Source organism: Periplaneta americana, chromosome 5, assembly GCF_040183065.1.
Source record: "Periplaneta americana isolate PAMFEO1 chromosome 5, P.americana_PAMFEO1_priV1, whole genome shotgun sequence".
Taxonomy (NCBI): domain Eukaryota; kingdom Metazoa; phylum Arthropoda; class Insecta; order Blattodea; family Blattidae; genus Periplaneta; species Periplaneta americana.
In genome coordinates this window covers 56939661-56955392 of record NC_091121.1, presented here as the reverse complement: position 1 = coordinate 56955392, position 15732 = coordinate 56939661, and the positions used below count along the sequence as shown (strand labels likewise).

The 15732-nt window shown below is 37.2% G+C and overlaps 1 protein-coding gene across 1 annotated transcript; it reads left to right on the top strand.

Annotated features, from left to right (window-relative positions):
* The first annotated feature begins 1529 nt into the window (after positions 1-1529).
* On the top strand, positions 1530-15414 carry LOC138699654 (uncharacterized). Its single transcript, XM_069825696.1, has 2 exons — positions 1530-1675; positions 13348-15414. The coding sequence occupies exons 1-2, from the start codon at positions 1652-1654 to the stop codon at positions 15199-15201; spliced, it is 1878 nt and encodes a 625-aa protein (XP_069681797.1). The 5' UTR covers positions 1530-1651; the 3' UTR covers positions 15202-15414.
* Positions 15415-15732: the final 318 nt, after the last annotated feature.

Below are 15732 nucleotides of genomic sequence, written 5' to 3'. Positions count from 1 at the left end.
GCAGATAAAATGTTTTGTCATATCTACATAACATCATTAATGTAAGTGGAAAAAAAACTGGAGAAAGTGGGCACATATATTTTAGGCTTTGATTGATATTAAGAATTTCTTTGTTTGACCAATTCTGTTGCCAATACAATTTATAGTTTTTTTGAACGTATTGTCTCGTAGCACTGTCTGTACAGTATGTTGAAGAAATCCTGTATTTCTCACGATTGTCCATAATTTGTTCCGGAGATCCTATCAAAGCTTTCTATATCTACAATAATAGAGATGATAAATAATATTCACACGTATTTCCGATAAGTTATGAGTTATAAATATCAATCTAGCTAGACTGCTAGAGCTACGTCCTTTTTTCTTTCCGGAAATGACATTGATCTGCTTTAAAATATATTTATGTATTTTCTCTGGTCTGAGAGCATTGTAAATAATATTGATACTATTTAGATTTTAAAATACACGTTTTATGAATGTGCTCCTTGCTTTACTTTACTTACTTACTTGCTTGCTTGCTTGCTTTTACGGAACCCGGAGGTCCATTGCCGCCCTCACATAAGCCCGCCATTGGTCCCTATCCTGAGCAAGATTAATCCAGTCTGTACCATCATATCCCACCTCCTTCAGATGCATTTTAATATTATCTTCCCATCTACGTCTCGGCCTCCCCAAAGGTTTTTTTCCCCTCCGGCCTCCCAACTAACTCTCTGTATGCTTTTCTGGATTCGCCCATACGTGCTTCATGCCCTGCCCATCTCAAACGTCTGGATTTAATGTTCCTAATTATGTCAGGTGAAGAATACAATACGTGCAGTTCTATGTTGTGTAACTTTCTCAATTCTCCTGTAACTTCATCCCTCTTAGCCCCAAATATTTTCCTAAACACCTTATTCTCAAACACCCTTAACCTATGTTCCTCTCTGAAAGTGAGAGTCCAAGTTTCACAACCATACAGAACAACCGGTAATATAACTGTTTTATAGATTTTTTCAGATTTTTTGACAGCAGACTGGATGATAAAAGTTTCTCAATCGAATAATAACAGGCATTTCCCATATTTATTCTGTGTTTAATTTCCTCCCGAGTATCATTTATATTTGTTACTGTTGCTCCCAGGTATTTGAATTTTTCCACCTCTTCGAAGGATAAATCTCCAATGTTTATGTTTCTATTTCGTATAATATTCTGGTCACGAGACATAATCATATACTTTGTCTTTTCGGGATTTACTTCCAAACCTATCGCTTTACTTGCTTCAAGTAAAATTTCCGTATTTTCCCTAATCGTTTCTGGTCTGAGAGTATTGTAAATAATACTAATACTATTTAGATTTTAAAATACACGTTTTATGAATGTGCTGCTTGCTTTGTGATAGTTTTAATTCCACTGAATAGACCCAGCCTGTTCCCCCTCCCCGCCCCACTGGCGGGGGATAATGTTTGAATTCTACGCTGTGCATTAGTCGGAGAGGAATGGAGGGAAATGCTTTTCAAGTGAACACACAAAGCTTACATCATAGCAGTTTTCGGACCATGTATTCACTACGAACAAGAACGTAAAAAAAAGAAGATGAAACGCGGAAGATGGGAACGATTGTCAGAAAGCGGATGGAACCGACCTTGAAACCTCAGTGCTGGCTCGGAGGTGCGACATGCAGCCACGAGGATCTTCGCAGGTACGTAAACATTTAGTTCTCTGTAGTTGTAATTCAACAATGTGTACCTATAATACAGACTGTGCGAGCTTGTGGCATTGAGCGTGGAAACGGAAATGTCAGAAAAGCAGAAGCGGAACGTATTGTTTGCCGAGTGAAGGTCTGCTGAAAAGCAACAAACGAATAAATTATGAGTACTGCTTAGGACGGTGTGATTGATCAGAGGGTAATTTGCAGATGTCAGTTTAGACACTCAGTAACATACTGTACCTCAGAAATGTTGCTGAAAAATTTATTAGATTAACACAAAAGTTTTAGACTTTAGGTTGTACGTTCCTTCAAAAAATAATGAAGGGTTGCCGTAATCAAATAGTTTTAATAGTACTCGTACATCTAGGCTGCAGACTTTCGTTTATCGGATCAACTGATACCCAGATCAAATCAGCTTCAACTCAAGGGACGTAAGCAAAGGGGATGTTACCGAGTTTAACCCCCCCCCCCCCACCTTGAACTTAAAAAACAATGACATCTTTAGATTTGAGTATTTTTTTTATCCGTTATCGTTTTTCCTTCTCTAATTTTTTACTGTCGGAGTAAGACAATCTACATCAACATAGTGCATAATCCTTCTAGCCCTCCTTTGTTCTTGATGCTGCGTCACGTTCGAATTATAACAATGCTATCTTTATTATAGAGAGACCTACGTCTTCCTATCATATACAAATAACTGTTGACTAGACTTTAGTTATATGTGTGTGTAAGTGTAATAATGACACAAATACTTTTCATTACACAAAATTAAATAGGTAGAAGTTGTTGTTTAGTCAGCTGTCCGAAGACAGGTCTGAACCTCAGAAGTGATACCAAAGGCACCACTTATGAAGCAACTAGGCCAGGGGTAGGGTGGCCAGTTCCTTTCCTCCTCCATTGCATACATCGCCGATTAGCTATATGTTACACTAATCAGACTTCAGATGTAGGTTACACAAACAATTGTTCTTTCTCTGACACATATCATCAAGTAAGATGTACTGCCTGATAATAGAGGCAGGTATCAGCCAGAACCGCAATCAGAGGATAAATAGGAGTTAGAATTTGTTAAAAATAGGATGTCTCTGAAAAAATTACGTTTCAAAGATTTTATAAGGATATTCATGAATATGTTCTATGAGAAAATAGAATAACATTAATAAATATACCATAACAATAATTTATTTATTTATTGATATTTATGTGCTGGACAACAGCAATTGGCCAATAAAAGTTCAGCACAGTGATACAATTAATACATTAAAATGAACTATGGTACAATTAAATACTTGAGTTAACAACAAAATAAAGAACATAGATTACAATAATTAATTTACAAGAATTAAAACTATAAAATATTAGGGAAAGAAGTTGATTCATACTACCAATTTGTGTATAAGGATTATGCAAATAATATTAGGAAAGACATTGCCATATTCTAATACTACACTGTTTAAGAAAGATTGACAATTAATGTCACCTTTAAGGACCTTACATAAGAATAAGTAATCGAGATCATGACGTCTGGCATACAGGCTTCGACATTTAAAGTGCTCGCATTTTTTATCATAGTTATGCCCAGAGTTATTAGGCAGGAATCTGTACGAACATAATGAAATAAATTTCCTTTGAATATTTTCCAGTTTTGCCGAATCAGAATTGTACATAGTTTTAATACGGAACTCCCTCCTCTTGACAAAATTTCGCGTACGCCACTGGTTCAACTAGCAGGAACTGCAATACGAACGATGTAGATAAAGAGTTGGGACCAAGGCACTGCTGTAGTATGTCCTGATTTTTCCTGTGTGTCTTTTGTTACTTAAATATTTCATGGAGGCATTTGAGATGAAATTTGTAGGACTGTGATAGGCCACGAACTCTGAAGGTCAATGGGAAGTGACAGCATGCCACAACATATTTTGTACATCACATGACTGAATTCAACAATAGTTAGCTACAGAAAGCAGATTACTAAGACGACAGATTTTATGTAGAACAGCATTAAGACGTGGAAGGCTAAGGAAATGTTGGATTGATCAGTTTTAGGAACATACATACTGCCCGTGGCTCACTTCCTGAGCTGTTTCTTTGCGGGGCGAGATGCAGAGGGGAAGAGTGGGTGGTACTGGGTACCGCATGTGCCTACTACCCTACGTTCAACACATCGGCCTTTTCAGGATTCCTTTCGTCAGCTATGGAGCAAGATCAGCCATGGACAAGCGAATGTATAAGCTGCCCCTCACAAAACAAATTATGTCCTCATCAATTCCTGTAACTAAACACTAATACCAGTGGTAGACTACAGTCTCTACTTGAGATTATCGACCTAATCACGATTACGGTTATCACGTGTGCACACCCGTAAACTCTTTCCTCTATGGCAGTGTTTCTCAAACTTTTCCCACCGCGAAACCCCTTTTAATCTAAAGTGTAACTGCGAAATCCTTGTAATATTTTATTAGTATTTAATAGTTAAGATACAAGTGAAAGCTAGTATCTCAATAATTGTTCAGTGGGACGAATGTATTTGCTTTTTAAGCCTGCAATCTGGTTTTACGGCGGAAAATTGTAGTCTCATTTCTACTGTACTTCTGCATTTTCTTTTCGGTATCTAAGCCCTCTTGGTTTTAGTGGACACATTACGCAGAGTATCCAGTGATGAAAGTGATAAGTATTATGGGTATTTTCCGTTTTAGATGTTCATCAAACATATTGTCATTAGGCATATTATTGGAATATTATTATTATTATTATTATTATTATTATTATTATTATTATTATTATTATCATCATCATCATCATTATCGGTGGTTTCATGATATTATTGATTCATATTTTCGTAATATTTATATATTTTTATGGTAACCGCTAACGGTAAGTATAAAATAGCCACCGGAGCAGCTCAGTTGGCTAAGACGCTTGCCTATCGATCCAGGGTTGCGCTTGGACACGGGTTCGATTCCCGCTTGGGCTGATCACCTAGTTGGATTTCCTCCCGAGGTTTTCCCCAACCGTAAAGCGAATGTCATGTAATGTTTGGCGAATCCCTGACTTCATCTCGCCAAGTACCATTTCGCTATCATCAATCCCATCGATGCAAAATAACGTAGTAGTTGATACAATGTTGTTAAATAACCAAGTTAAAAAACATATGGAATAAAATTTAAAATCATATAGGGATCACGGAACCCCGGAACATACTTTGAGAAATGCTGCTCTATGGCAATTCAGCAATTGTCCAAACTGAACGAAGAGTGGCCTAGTGTGTACATACATTTTCGGAAATCGCCATCAGAGATAATAGAGATTGTGGTAACCACGATTAGAGTATCCAGTATTTTAAAGAGTAAAAACCCCTGCACTGGCATAGGATAATGTTTTCAGCACATGTAATATGCTGCCGTGCCACACGCTGCAGCTGCCATGCCGGTCCGAGCAGACCTAAGAGGCGTGGTTATAAGCACTAGGGAGCTCTCGGTTCAGGATGTGAGACACGGGCAGTAGGCCTATGTACTGTATATGTAATTTTAATCCAATACATAATTCACCCAACCGGAACAGAACATGTTGATCTCATTTGAAATGTGTAGGGTAGTATCACAGTCTACTATATACAGTCACGAAGCTCAATATGTAGTAAAAATGCAAACATGGGTAGTTGCCCACCACTAGAATCGGTACTATCGCCTCATCACAGATCTCTCCTAGCAGATGACAAAATATGTTACACTTTCGTTGTCGTGTTCTTTTGGAAAAATTAACACCTTCCTTCCATTATTAAAATATTAAATGGATAAAGTTCATTTATTATTTTAATGAAGTATATTAAATTCCACCATAAACTCGAAGATACCTTCAATAAATAGGTTAATATTATTTTTGTTTGTGCAAAACGAACTGAAATTTACTATAATCGCTTCACTCATTCAAGATTATAGCGATAATGAACTATGAAACCAATAAATATTAATTTGCATTTCCCTTTACAACAATAATATAATAACAATAATAACTGAAATATGAATTAATGGGAGTAACTTACGTGTACCGGTACCTGTAGTGTAGGCTTACGTAATTAACAAAGTGGGATGAGGTTAAGCAATAATAATCACACCAGAATTGGAAATAAAACGTGATCAATAAATTTTATTGTAACAGACTCACTTTTTCTACGTCTCTAGTAAAGTAACAAATAAAAATAACAACAAAATTAACAGCTATAATTAAAAACATATCCTTTGAAGAAAAACGTAGGCCTAAGTTGTCTGAAAATGTACAATATTATTCAAGGAATCAGCTGATACAGACGTAGAATTAGTGCAAAGCTTTTGTTTCTCAGCTGCAAGTAATAATAGAACAGGTTTATTTGAAACATCAAATAAAGTTGGAACTGCATTCTAGATTAATTAATTTTTTTTTCACTCATAAATTGTGTGTTTTCGAAATGAAGAGAGCAAAACTTTATATTATTATAAAGATATGCTTCATTCTTTGTCATTAGATCTTCCCTCTTGCTGTTTATTAACCACTTTTTGCATCTAGAAGTAAAATAAGAAATAGATGTTAGGATTTTTCTTCACAAGCATCAATGCGAAATAGGTAACGACCTAGCACTCGATGACAATACGACTCAGTCCACTCTAAATCCAAAGTCGACCGTGGACAGTCTATTGTTTCTAGTTGCTAACCGCTTGGAGCACTTTATCGCGAGATTTGCAAAAAATCATCTCAAGCTTCGCGACTGTATATAGTAGACTGTGGTAGTATGATAAATAAATCGATAAAAATGTTGTCTTCAATTTTATCCTCATTACTAGGAAGTTTAATATTGATTGAACTTATTTCATTATCCTAAACGCAATTACCAAATATAGGGTGAATCAAAAGTCTGGAACCATATAAATATCTGTCATATGCTTGATTTTCGGTTACCGGTACTATAGGTGTTACCAGTATTTGTAAGACCAAATGCTCTACCAGTGACACATTCGATTCTAGCCCTTAGCTATTTCAAAAGCCGCCATTTTGAATGCATCTTTGAAATTTTAAATGGAAAGTGCGTCTTGTAGGTACTCAAAATCATGTGAAATTTCTGAGAAAAACAATGGTGCAATCCGTTTTGAGATATCTATAATACTTTACAAGTTATTTAAAGATAACTATCTGCTGCTGATCCGGAGCTGCGTTCGGGCTTGGGTTGGATCCCCCTTTGGACTTTGGTTTCTTCGGAGGTTTTCCCCAGCCGTGGGACTGAAGCCGGATGGTCTATGGCGAGTCCTTGGCATCAACCCCTTTGATTTGATTACCCCCTTTGATTTGATTACCTGGTTGGGTTTTTCCGAGGTTTCCCCCACCGAAAAGGCAAATGCCGGGTAATATTTTGGCGAATCCTCGGACCTCATCTCATCTCACTACATCTCGCCAAAATGTAAAAAAATTGTACAAAATTGTAAAAATTGTAGAAAATTACTAAATTGTAAAACTAAAAAAATTTGTAAAAATTGTAATTGTAATATTGTAAAATGTTGACATGTTCCACATCTTAAAGCTTCATTGCTCATGTAAGATCTATGGAATAAAATAAATGAATGAATGAATGAATAATGATACAAACATTAGTTACTGCATCTATTTATTTAATCTATTAGTAATCAGTGGATAGCACGAAGCACATATTAATTGCTACTTTCCGTTGTATTTTACAGAATTTTTACTTTAAACCTCATTACCCAATTTTGACTTACACCACTTCAGCTGTGAACGCCTCAATTAGGAACATTAAATTCAGACGTTTGAGATGACCAGGGCATGTAGCACGTATGGGCGAATCCAGAAATGCATATAAAGTGTTAGTTGGGAGGCTGGAGGGAAAAATACCTTTGGGGAGGCCGAGACTTAGATAGGAGGATAATATTAAAATGGAGTTGAGGAAGGTGGGATATGGTGATAGAGATTGGATTAATCTGCACAGGATAGGGACCGATGGCGGGCTTATGTGAGGGCGACAGTGAACCTGCGGGTTCCTTAAAAGCCATTTGTAAGTAAGTAAGGCTAGCTTGTTTGGAGGCCAATTTAAGCCTAGCTGACGAAGTGTAGAATAAAGTTGTTTTCCAGTAACAACCGAAGAATTTGTCAATTTTCTATGTGAAATTTTGTCGATTCCTTAATCTCCCACATTTTCTTCAAAAAAGAAGTTGGCAACTCTAATACATGCATTCATACATACAAGAGACAGCGCGTTAGGTATCTGCTTCGTATTATTGTTGCAAATTTACCTTTTACTTCGTAAAAATAATCGGTAATGTTAAGGATAAAATTGTCAGAAATTTAGGTAGATTTCTTCCTCACGTCTTATTCAGGTTGTATGGACGTAAAAACGTTTCTCGCTGAGTTTTGGAATATTAATATAGGAAAAAATACGTCGTGGGAATTTAGAGCCCTCATAGCGTAAATAACTTAGTCCCTGCTGGGCCATGTTCTTGCTTGCCATACCTATCCTGCTTTTGTTTCCTAACAAGAGTATCAGGAACGAGGAGCGAAATGAGATTATTTGCAGTGAGATAATTGCGAAATTAAAAAAAGTAAATAAATAGATAATAAAGGCAGTATTAGCAAAATTTTACATGAAAAAAAAATGTGTTCATGGTTACTTAAGAATACAGCGGGAAAGTATATGTACTTTCTACATGACATCACAGTCTTAGTATATACAGTCGCGAAGCTCAATTCGTAGTAAATATGCAAACATTAGATAGTTGCTCACCACTAGGATCGCTAATATCACCTCATTACAGGCAATGCAAAATAGTACCGTCACAGTCTATTGTTTCTAGCACCCTCAAAACTCAAGCTTCGTGACTGTATATAGTAAACTGTGATGACATCGTATTCCTATGTAAGTGAACCAAGTTTGCTTGATAACTGTTAGTTTCTTCACTTTGTTGTTCCCTTTCATCTGTTGTCTTATTTCGTCACTGCATGTCTTATCTTTCTGGAGTTACTCCCATTAGATATCTGACGGATTAAATTTGTTCTGCTTCCAACTTATGTTCCACTCCTACAGTATAATCCATTTTGAACTTCTTGCTTTCCTCAAATACACAGACACGTTACTTTTTATTTCTGTTAACTATATTAGGTCTAATTTACATGTGAAATTTAAGTTTTAAATATAAATTTTTCTCAGTTTGATTATAGTTATTTCTGTATTTGTTTGTGCTATTTTTAAACAATCTCAGAAGTTAAGACAATTTAAATAGATAAGTAGGTGTATGGTAGCCTACATTATCTCAATTTGATTATAATTACTTCCGTGTTTATCTCAGAAATTGGCACATTTGAAACTTCCATAAGGGACAGTTTTTAATGTGACCCACAGTTAACCGATCGACTTAAGGGTCAACTTTCCACACTGGTAATCTAGTTCGAATCCCGGCGAGTCTAACTGAAATTTGTGGTGGAAAAAGACTATGCGTGGTAGTAATTTTTCAATAGGTACTTTCATTTCTCCTCCCGGCATTCCGCTATTTCTTAATTAATCATCATATGGTGCTATGGTAATTCGCCTCCCATGGTGTACTAAGGCAAACGCCTACGGCAGCTAAAAGAATAGCTTCGGCGCGTCACTCACAGATGGAGACGCTTTTAGTGAATGACATAACTCAAGGACCCGCCATTAAAATAATTTTTTAATGTTAATTAGGTACCGTTGTTATCACTAGTGACGTTTTCATCATCATCATCATCATTGGCTCAACAACCCATTGAGAGTCCTAGCCTTCCTCAGTATTTTATTCCAGCCCTCTCTACTTCTGGCCTTGACTGTCCACATTCGTGCACCAATAAAGTTGGCACTTTGGAATTCGTAACAGTGGGTTTTCCCGGGATGGGCTCGTCAGCCCTAAGCCCTGGGTGGCCGATGATTTTCTGTTAGGGTTTGCTCCCTTAGCTGATAGTTCCTAATTATAGCGTCGGGGACTCGCTTTTTCGTCCTTGTATGCTTAGCCGTAAAACGTTTCCAGGGGCTACTACGAGGAAGTGCATACATATGGCTTGGTAGGAATAAATTACATTTCTCAAGCTTTTGAATAGCACACAACCCTAGTGACGTTTTAGGCGCCTAAAATAGGCTCAAACTCATTTATTTAGGCTCTATAAACTAAAATAATAGTTTTTTGTTGTTAAAGAATGTCACTAATATAAGATTCAACATTTAATGCAAAATTCTAGGATTAAAAGAAGCTTTCACACATTTCACATTTCACAAGATTACACATTCATACACAAAATGAAGACATTCCATAGTTTGCTTCACAGTAGATGATCAGCACCTATTCTGGCTATTGTGTCGCTCACTGCTGTACTTACAAATGGTGAGAAAAAAAGGAGTTGTTATCTGACTTGGAATGTAAGAGAATGCTTATTCGGGTACAACCCAGCGAGTTGGTGTTAAATTGCTGACAGGCAGAGGAAGAAATAATAATAATAATAATAATAATAATAATAATAATAATAATAATAATAATAATAATAATAATTTGTCCCGCAGGAGTTCTTTTACATGCCAGTAAATCTATTGATATGAGCCTGTCGCACTTAAGTATACTTAAATGCCATTGACCTGGTCCGAGATCGAACCCGCAACCTCGAGCACAGAAGGCCAGTGCTATACCGACTAGGCTACCCAGGCGGCCTGAAAGTTGGAATTTTAGGATGACAGATTGTAAGAATGAAAAGGGGTGGCCCGGAGGTTCTTCTCTATTGTGTTGTTCAATGCTAGGAAGGAGTTGTTATCCGTCTTGGAATGTAAACGGTACAGGATGTTATAAAAACTGTAAACGGCTACGAAAAAGATGCAAAAATAAAAAAAAACTTAAAAATAGGCATTAATGGCGAAATAGGCATTTTAGGCACATAAAACCCCTTTATTTATACCTATATTTCCATGAAAAAATGTGAATATTAAATCTCAAGCCTGTATATATCAAAGAAAAAAATAGGTTTTTGCCTAAATTCCGCTCTCTAGTTATCACCTAACATCAATTGAGGCGCTCAGCGCACAAATGGCCCAACCCACAACTTTTACATATTGAGTTTATTGCTTTAAAGAGCGCCTCATATTGTCCTCTTCAGAGTGTAAAGCGGCCTAATAATAATTTCTATGTTTTCCTTGAGACTTCAGTACAAGTTTCGTTTGTGTATCGAATTTCGCGCACTGTTACAACAAAGAGGTAAAATGGAGCAAATTTTGTACATTTTAAACACAAAATTAAAAAAAAAAAAAAGAAATCGGATTTTTGACTCCTAATCACTACCTGCTCCCTAAAGAGGGATATTTTATTAACTAAAAAAAGAAAACAAAAGAGACATGAATCAATCATAAAGTTATGACAGTGCCATCAGGCCTCTATGGGAGTGAGACGTGGACCTTGACGGAGAAAGATAGAGATCTACTGCAGGCTGCAGAAGTGCGATTCTACGAAGAGAGGCTGGAGTGACCCGGATAATCCATATCAGAAATAACAAAGTACTTACTATAAATAATTCATAAGTCCGCATCTTCCCAAAACCCGTACAACGCATGGATCAAGACAGATTACCCAAAATTATTGCCGATTATGTTCCGATTTGATAAACAAACACCGTCGATCAGCCGAAAGATGGATACAACTCATTCGACATCTGTCTCTGAGGAAGAACAGTTGCTACATCTATGTACAGGTTAAGTCTGATTAGTGATCTATATTAGTCATCAATGTATGCACTGGAAGGGGAGAAGACCTGGCCACCTTACCCCATTTTCTCCTACCTTAGTTGCCACATGAGTGATGCCTTATTGTTGTCACTTATGAGTAGAGTCCTGCGTTTGGTTACTTTGAGTACAAGTTAGATGTACATGGATCATACTGTGTAGCTTGAAATGTGGACCTCTGACTCCGACTCATCTCTCCGTTCCGCTTCGTGTGTTTACACCTTTTATCCATGTTTCTGCCTGTTTAGGCACTGAACAATGAGAATAGTATACTGTTACGTGCATTTAATAACAAACAAAATATTTATCTAAAGCCATCGTATGGGCAACAGAAGATTACTTCCACAATAAGTAAAACGCATGTCGTTTGTAGATAGGCCTACTTTCTTGTTTAACAACATATTTTTTACTCAAAAGTAAAAACCAGTGCTCATTATTTTTCTCCTATTTGCAGAGTTTTGAATATTTAAATTGCACTTTCTAAAATAAATAGATATGTTTTATCAAACATGAAAATGAATTTAGAAGTAAATGATATGATAATTTATGAAAATGATTGAAATTTGTATATTCACAATTAAAAATGAGTTAATATTGAAATATATAAAATATATTTTGGCCCTGATCTTTCAACTTTTGTTAATTTAGAAATGTTAGCAGGTTGTTTCTATCTCCGTGTATTACTGTCCCTAATGCCAGATTACAGAAAGTAATTATGAATAGGCGTACTTGGTTTTACATGTGGATGTTGTTAATTGGACACAGACTATGTATATACACATCTATAAATAAATGAATACATAAATAAATAACTGCTGAAAATTACAATAATACAATAAATCACAGTAAAAATAAAATTATTTCCATCTTGATTCTTGCGTACACTACTTTTAACACTTAAATACAAATAACATAAAATGGCAAACTTAGTAGTGTTATTTTATGATGGTGTACAGTATACACCGAAACAGCTGTAAGCCACACGTGCTCATATAATTAACACTAGTAAGTTTGCCATTTTATCAATCATTTAAAATTATTTACACTGATTACTTGCTTTACGAGTCTCTACACATTAAAACTAGTGACTGTAAACATTTTAAGTATTTCAAAATAAAAATTTCTCCTTCTTTCTGATAAAATATATTTTCTTCTTTCCTAATGAAGTAATCGCTACCAATTTCTTCTATCGGAGCATTCATTTCCAACCGTGTAGCTTTGTTTTGTTTTGACATGTTCACTGAATAGCAGATCTGAATTGTGTTCGCTGCGCTATACTCCGTACACTACGCTGTAGCGCATTGCTCGGAGGCTTTAGGTAACCAAACGCAGGACTCTAGTTACGAGGCCCCAACCAGTCTTCGTACTGCTGACTAAACATACTCATACATTATACTGTAAGTTATTTCATTTCTGCTAAACATACTCATACATTACAGTGTAAGTTGTTATATTTCTACTCTGACTCATTAATCTGATTGACTGTACCATAATTAGCAGAGTGAGAGGTTATAAAAACAAAGGAACAAAGGTCACCTGATGGTTCCAAAACAAAAATATAACAGTACAAGAAACAGAAAAGGAAAATAAACACACGGAATGCGGAAAGACGATAAATGGAATAAAATCCCAATGTATATCACCAGTAAAAATGAGCAGGGTAGTGGAAATATAACAAATGAACGGCACCAACAAGTTAGAACACTCTCTTATCCCATTTGTGTTCACCTGAAAATGAAAATACTGTAGGGTCAATCATCGAAACGTTTGATTTAAATTTTCATTGTCAGCAATAGAAAAGAAATCCAAACTACATCTATTCTAAATAAGTATTTATATATTATTTAATTGTTTATTTTATGCACAGAATAACTTTAAGATGTAAAATTAATATCAATATATTTGTTTACAGATATGGATTCACATCCTGATGGCGGCATTCCTCTTGGACAGCCTCCGAATGATAAGGGCGGTTGAGGACACTGATGGATATTTAGATTTCTTCGATGAGTTTACTTCCAATTACACAGCAGACCAGTTACATGACGAACAGATTACAACAACTAATTCAACAACAGACGATGATAATTTCGTGGAAATGACAGAAGTAACCATGCAGAATATCAGTTCTTCCGAAGAATATGTAACTGAAAGTGCAACAGTTGTATCCATAGTTCTTGAAGACTTGGAAGTTGCGGGCACGACTTCGGCTCTTGATGGTGAGATGGAAATACAACAGAAAAGTCACGAGCTCGAGACATTTCACGAGTTGATGTCGCAGAAGGTGAAGGCTTTCGTCAACACGCTCGAAGTGGATGTGGGGGAAGGTGCCATGAATGAGACCCACACTTACGTGCAAGAGCTTGAAGAATTTTTGGTGAAGTACAAACTGCTGAATGAAAACGGAAGTAGCGAGAAAGAAGTTGATGCGGTAGATTTTTATGACGTGAAGACCTACGAGACTATGTTGAACATAGAAAAAGATATGGAAGTGGCACTGGAGGAGCTTTCTGTATTGCATTTGAAATTCAGCCATATTTCTACCCATAAACATGAATTCGACAACCTAACCTGCGAATGGATCCCTTTGACGCTCAGGAGGAACCTCGCAGACAAGGATAGAGAGTTGGAACTTGTGAAGAACTTGAGTTACTCTGCCAGAAATTTGCATCAATTCATAGAACGCCATAATCTGAGTGACATATTATTAGGCAACCGAACTCTGAGTTTGCTTGACCTCACATACTATGAATCAATGCTGCCAACACTGCAGGAAGAGAAGAGGATGGGTGAGGAAATGCTGGCAGTAGCAGACCACTTGATGTACGATGTCGACCCCGTAATTACAGGCGTGATGCTGGCTCTGCAGATAATCTGCAATGGATTGCTGTTTGTGGTCTTCACTCGACACCAAGAGATGCGTACCGGTTGGAACTTGCTGCTCATCAACCTCGGGTTTGGAGAGATGCTGTCTAATATTGTCAGCAGTCCGATCAAGCACATCTATTTATCAACTGGAGAGACTACTGACAGTGTGTGCAAAGCGTTCACGTTCTTCCGTGTTGTGGGGCTAGGCGTGAGCGCATATTCTTTGGTAGCAATAAGCATCCAGAGATACGTGGTTTTGGCGCAGCTTTTAGAAGGCTGTGGACATCAAATCGGTCGTAAGAGATCGCTCTTTCTGGTGCTGGTCGCAGTGTGGGCAGTTGGTGCCATCCTTGCAGCGCCTTACACGGTGCATAGCGAAGCAGTAGATGGTCATTGCCTGACAGGCTACCACGGACAAGGCAGAGACCTCCTTGTGGTTACTCTGATCGGTCTCTTAGGGATTTGTGTTGTGCCATTGATCCTTACTTCTGTTTTTGTCATGCTTAGCTCTGCTTACCTAAACAATGGTCCGAAGCACATGTCTATAGGAAGGAAAGTTAAGAAAAGGCTGAAGCCGGTGAGCGTTCTCTCTACACTCGCTATGGCCATCCTGTGCTTCATCTTCACAGTCTGCTACATGCCGTCATATCTCTTTGATTTTCTTCGCTTTGGGGTTAACGTGCAAGTAAAAACAGTGACTTGCTACTATGCTTCCATGATTACTTATGACCTGAGGTTTATAAATTTTTGTCTGGGCATAACTATGCTCTATGTCATCAGCTACAAATACAGACATTACTTCAACAAGTACATTTTATGTCGAAAATTAAGTGGTAATGTCGATTCTTCCTTTGAAAATATGAACAAATCCTCCACTTCAATAGACACCAGACTGTAAGCTTACACCGAACCTTCTTTTGAACTTCCTGTTGCGTTTCCAAGTAATCTTCCTTTGAGCTGCTTCTATTGCTTTATAGAGGACTTAATATCTTGGAGGCTACACACGTGTGCCATCCCCATTAGTACTTCAGTGTACTGGAGAATAGAAAGTCAGAGAAATTTAGTCTCACATAGGTGCAGAACTTAGTATAGTGGATAATTTCAAGTGAAAAATTGTTCCGGGGCTGGATATCGGTCCCGGGACCTTTCGCTTAGCGCACGAATGCTCTACTGACTGAGCTACCAAGAAATTATACCCGACATCGTCTCAATTTTTCCCTTTATATCGAAACAACTACTAGAAGGGAAAAATTGAGACGCTGTCGGGTGTAGTTCCTTGGTAGCTCAGTCGGTAGAGCATTCGTGCGCAAAGCGAAGGTGCCCCGGGATCGATACCCGGCCCGGAATAATTTTCCCTTGAAATTATTCAAGTCTGCTTCACAGGGAGCTTTACCTGAAAGCCGTATTTGCTTAGTATAGTGGAGTTTCA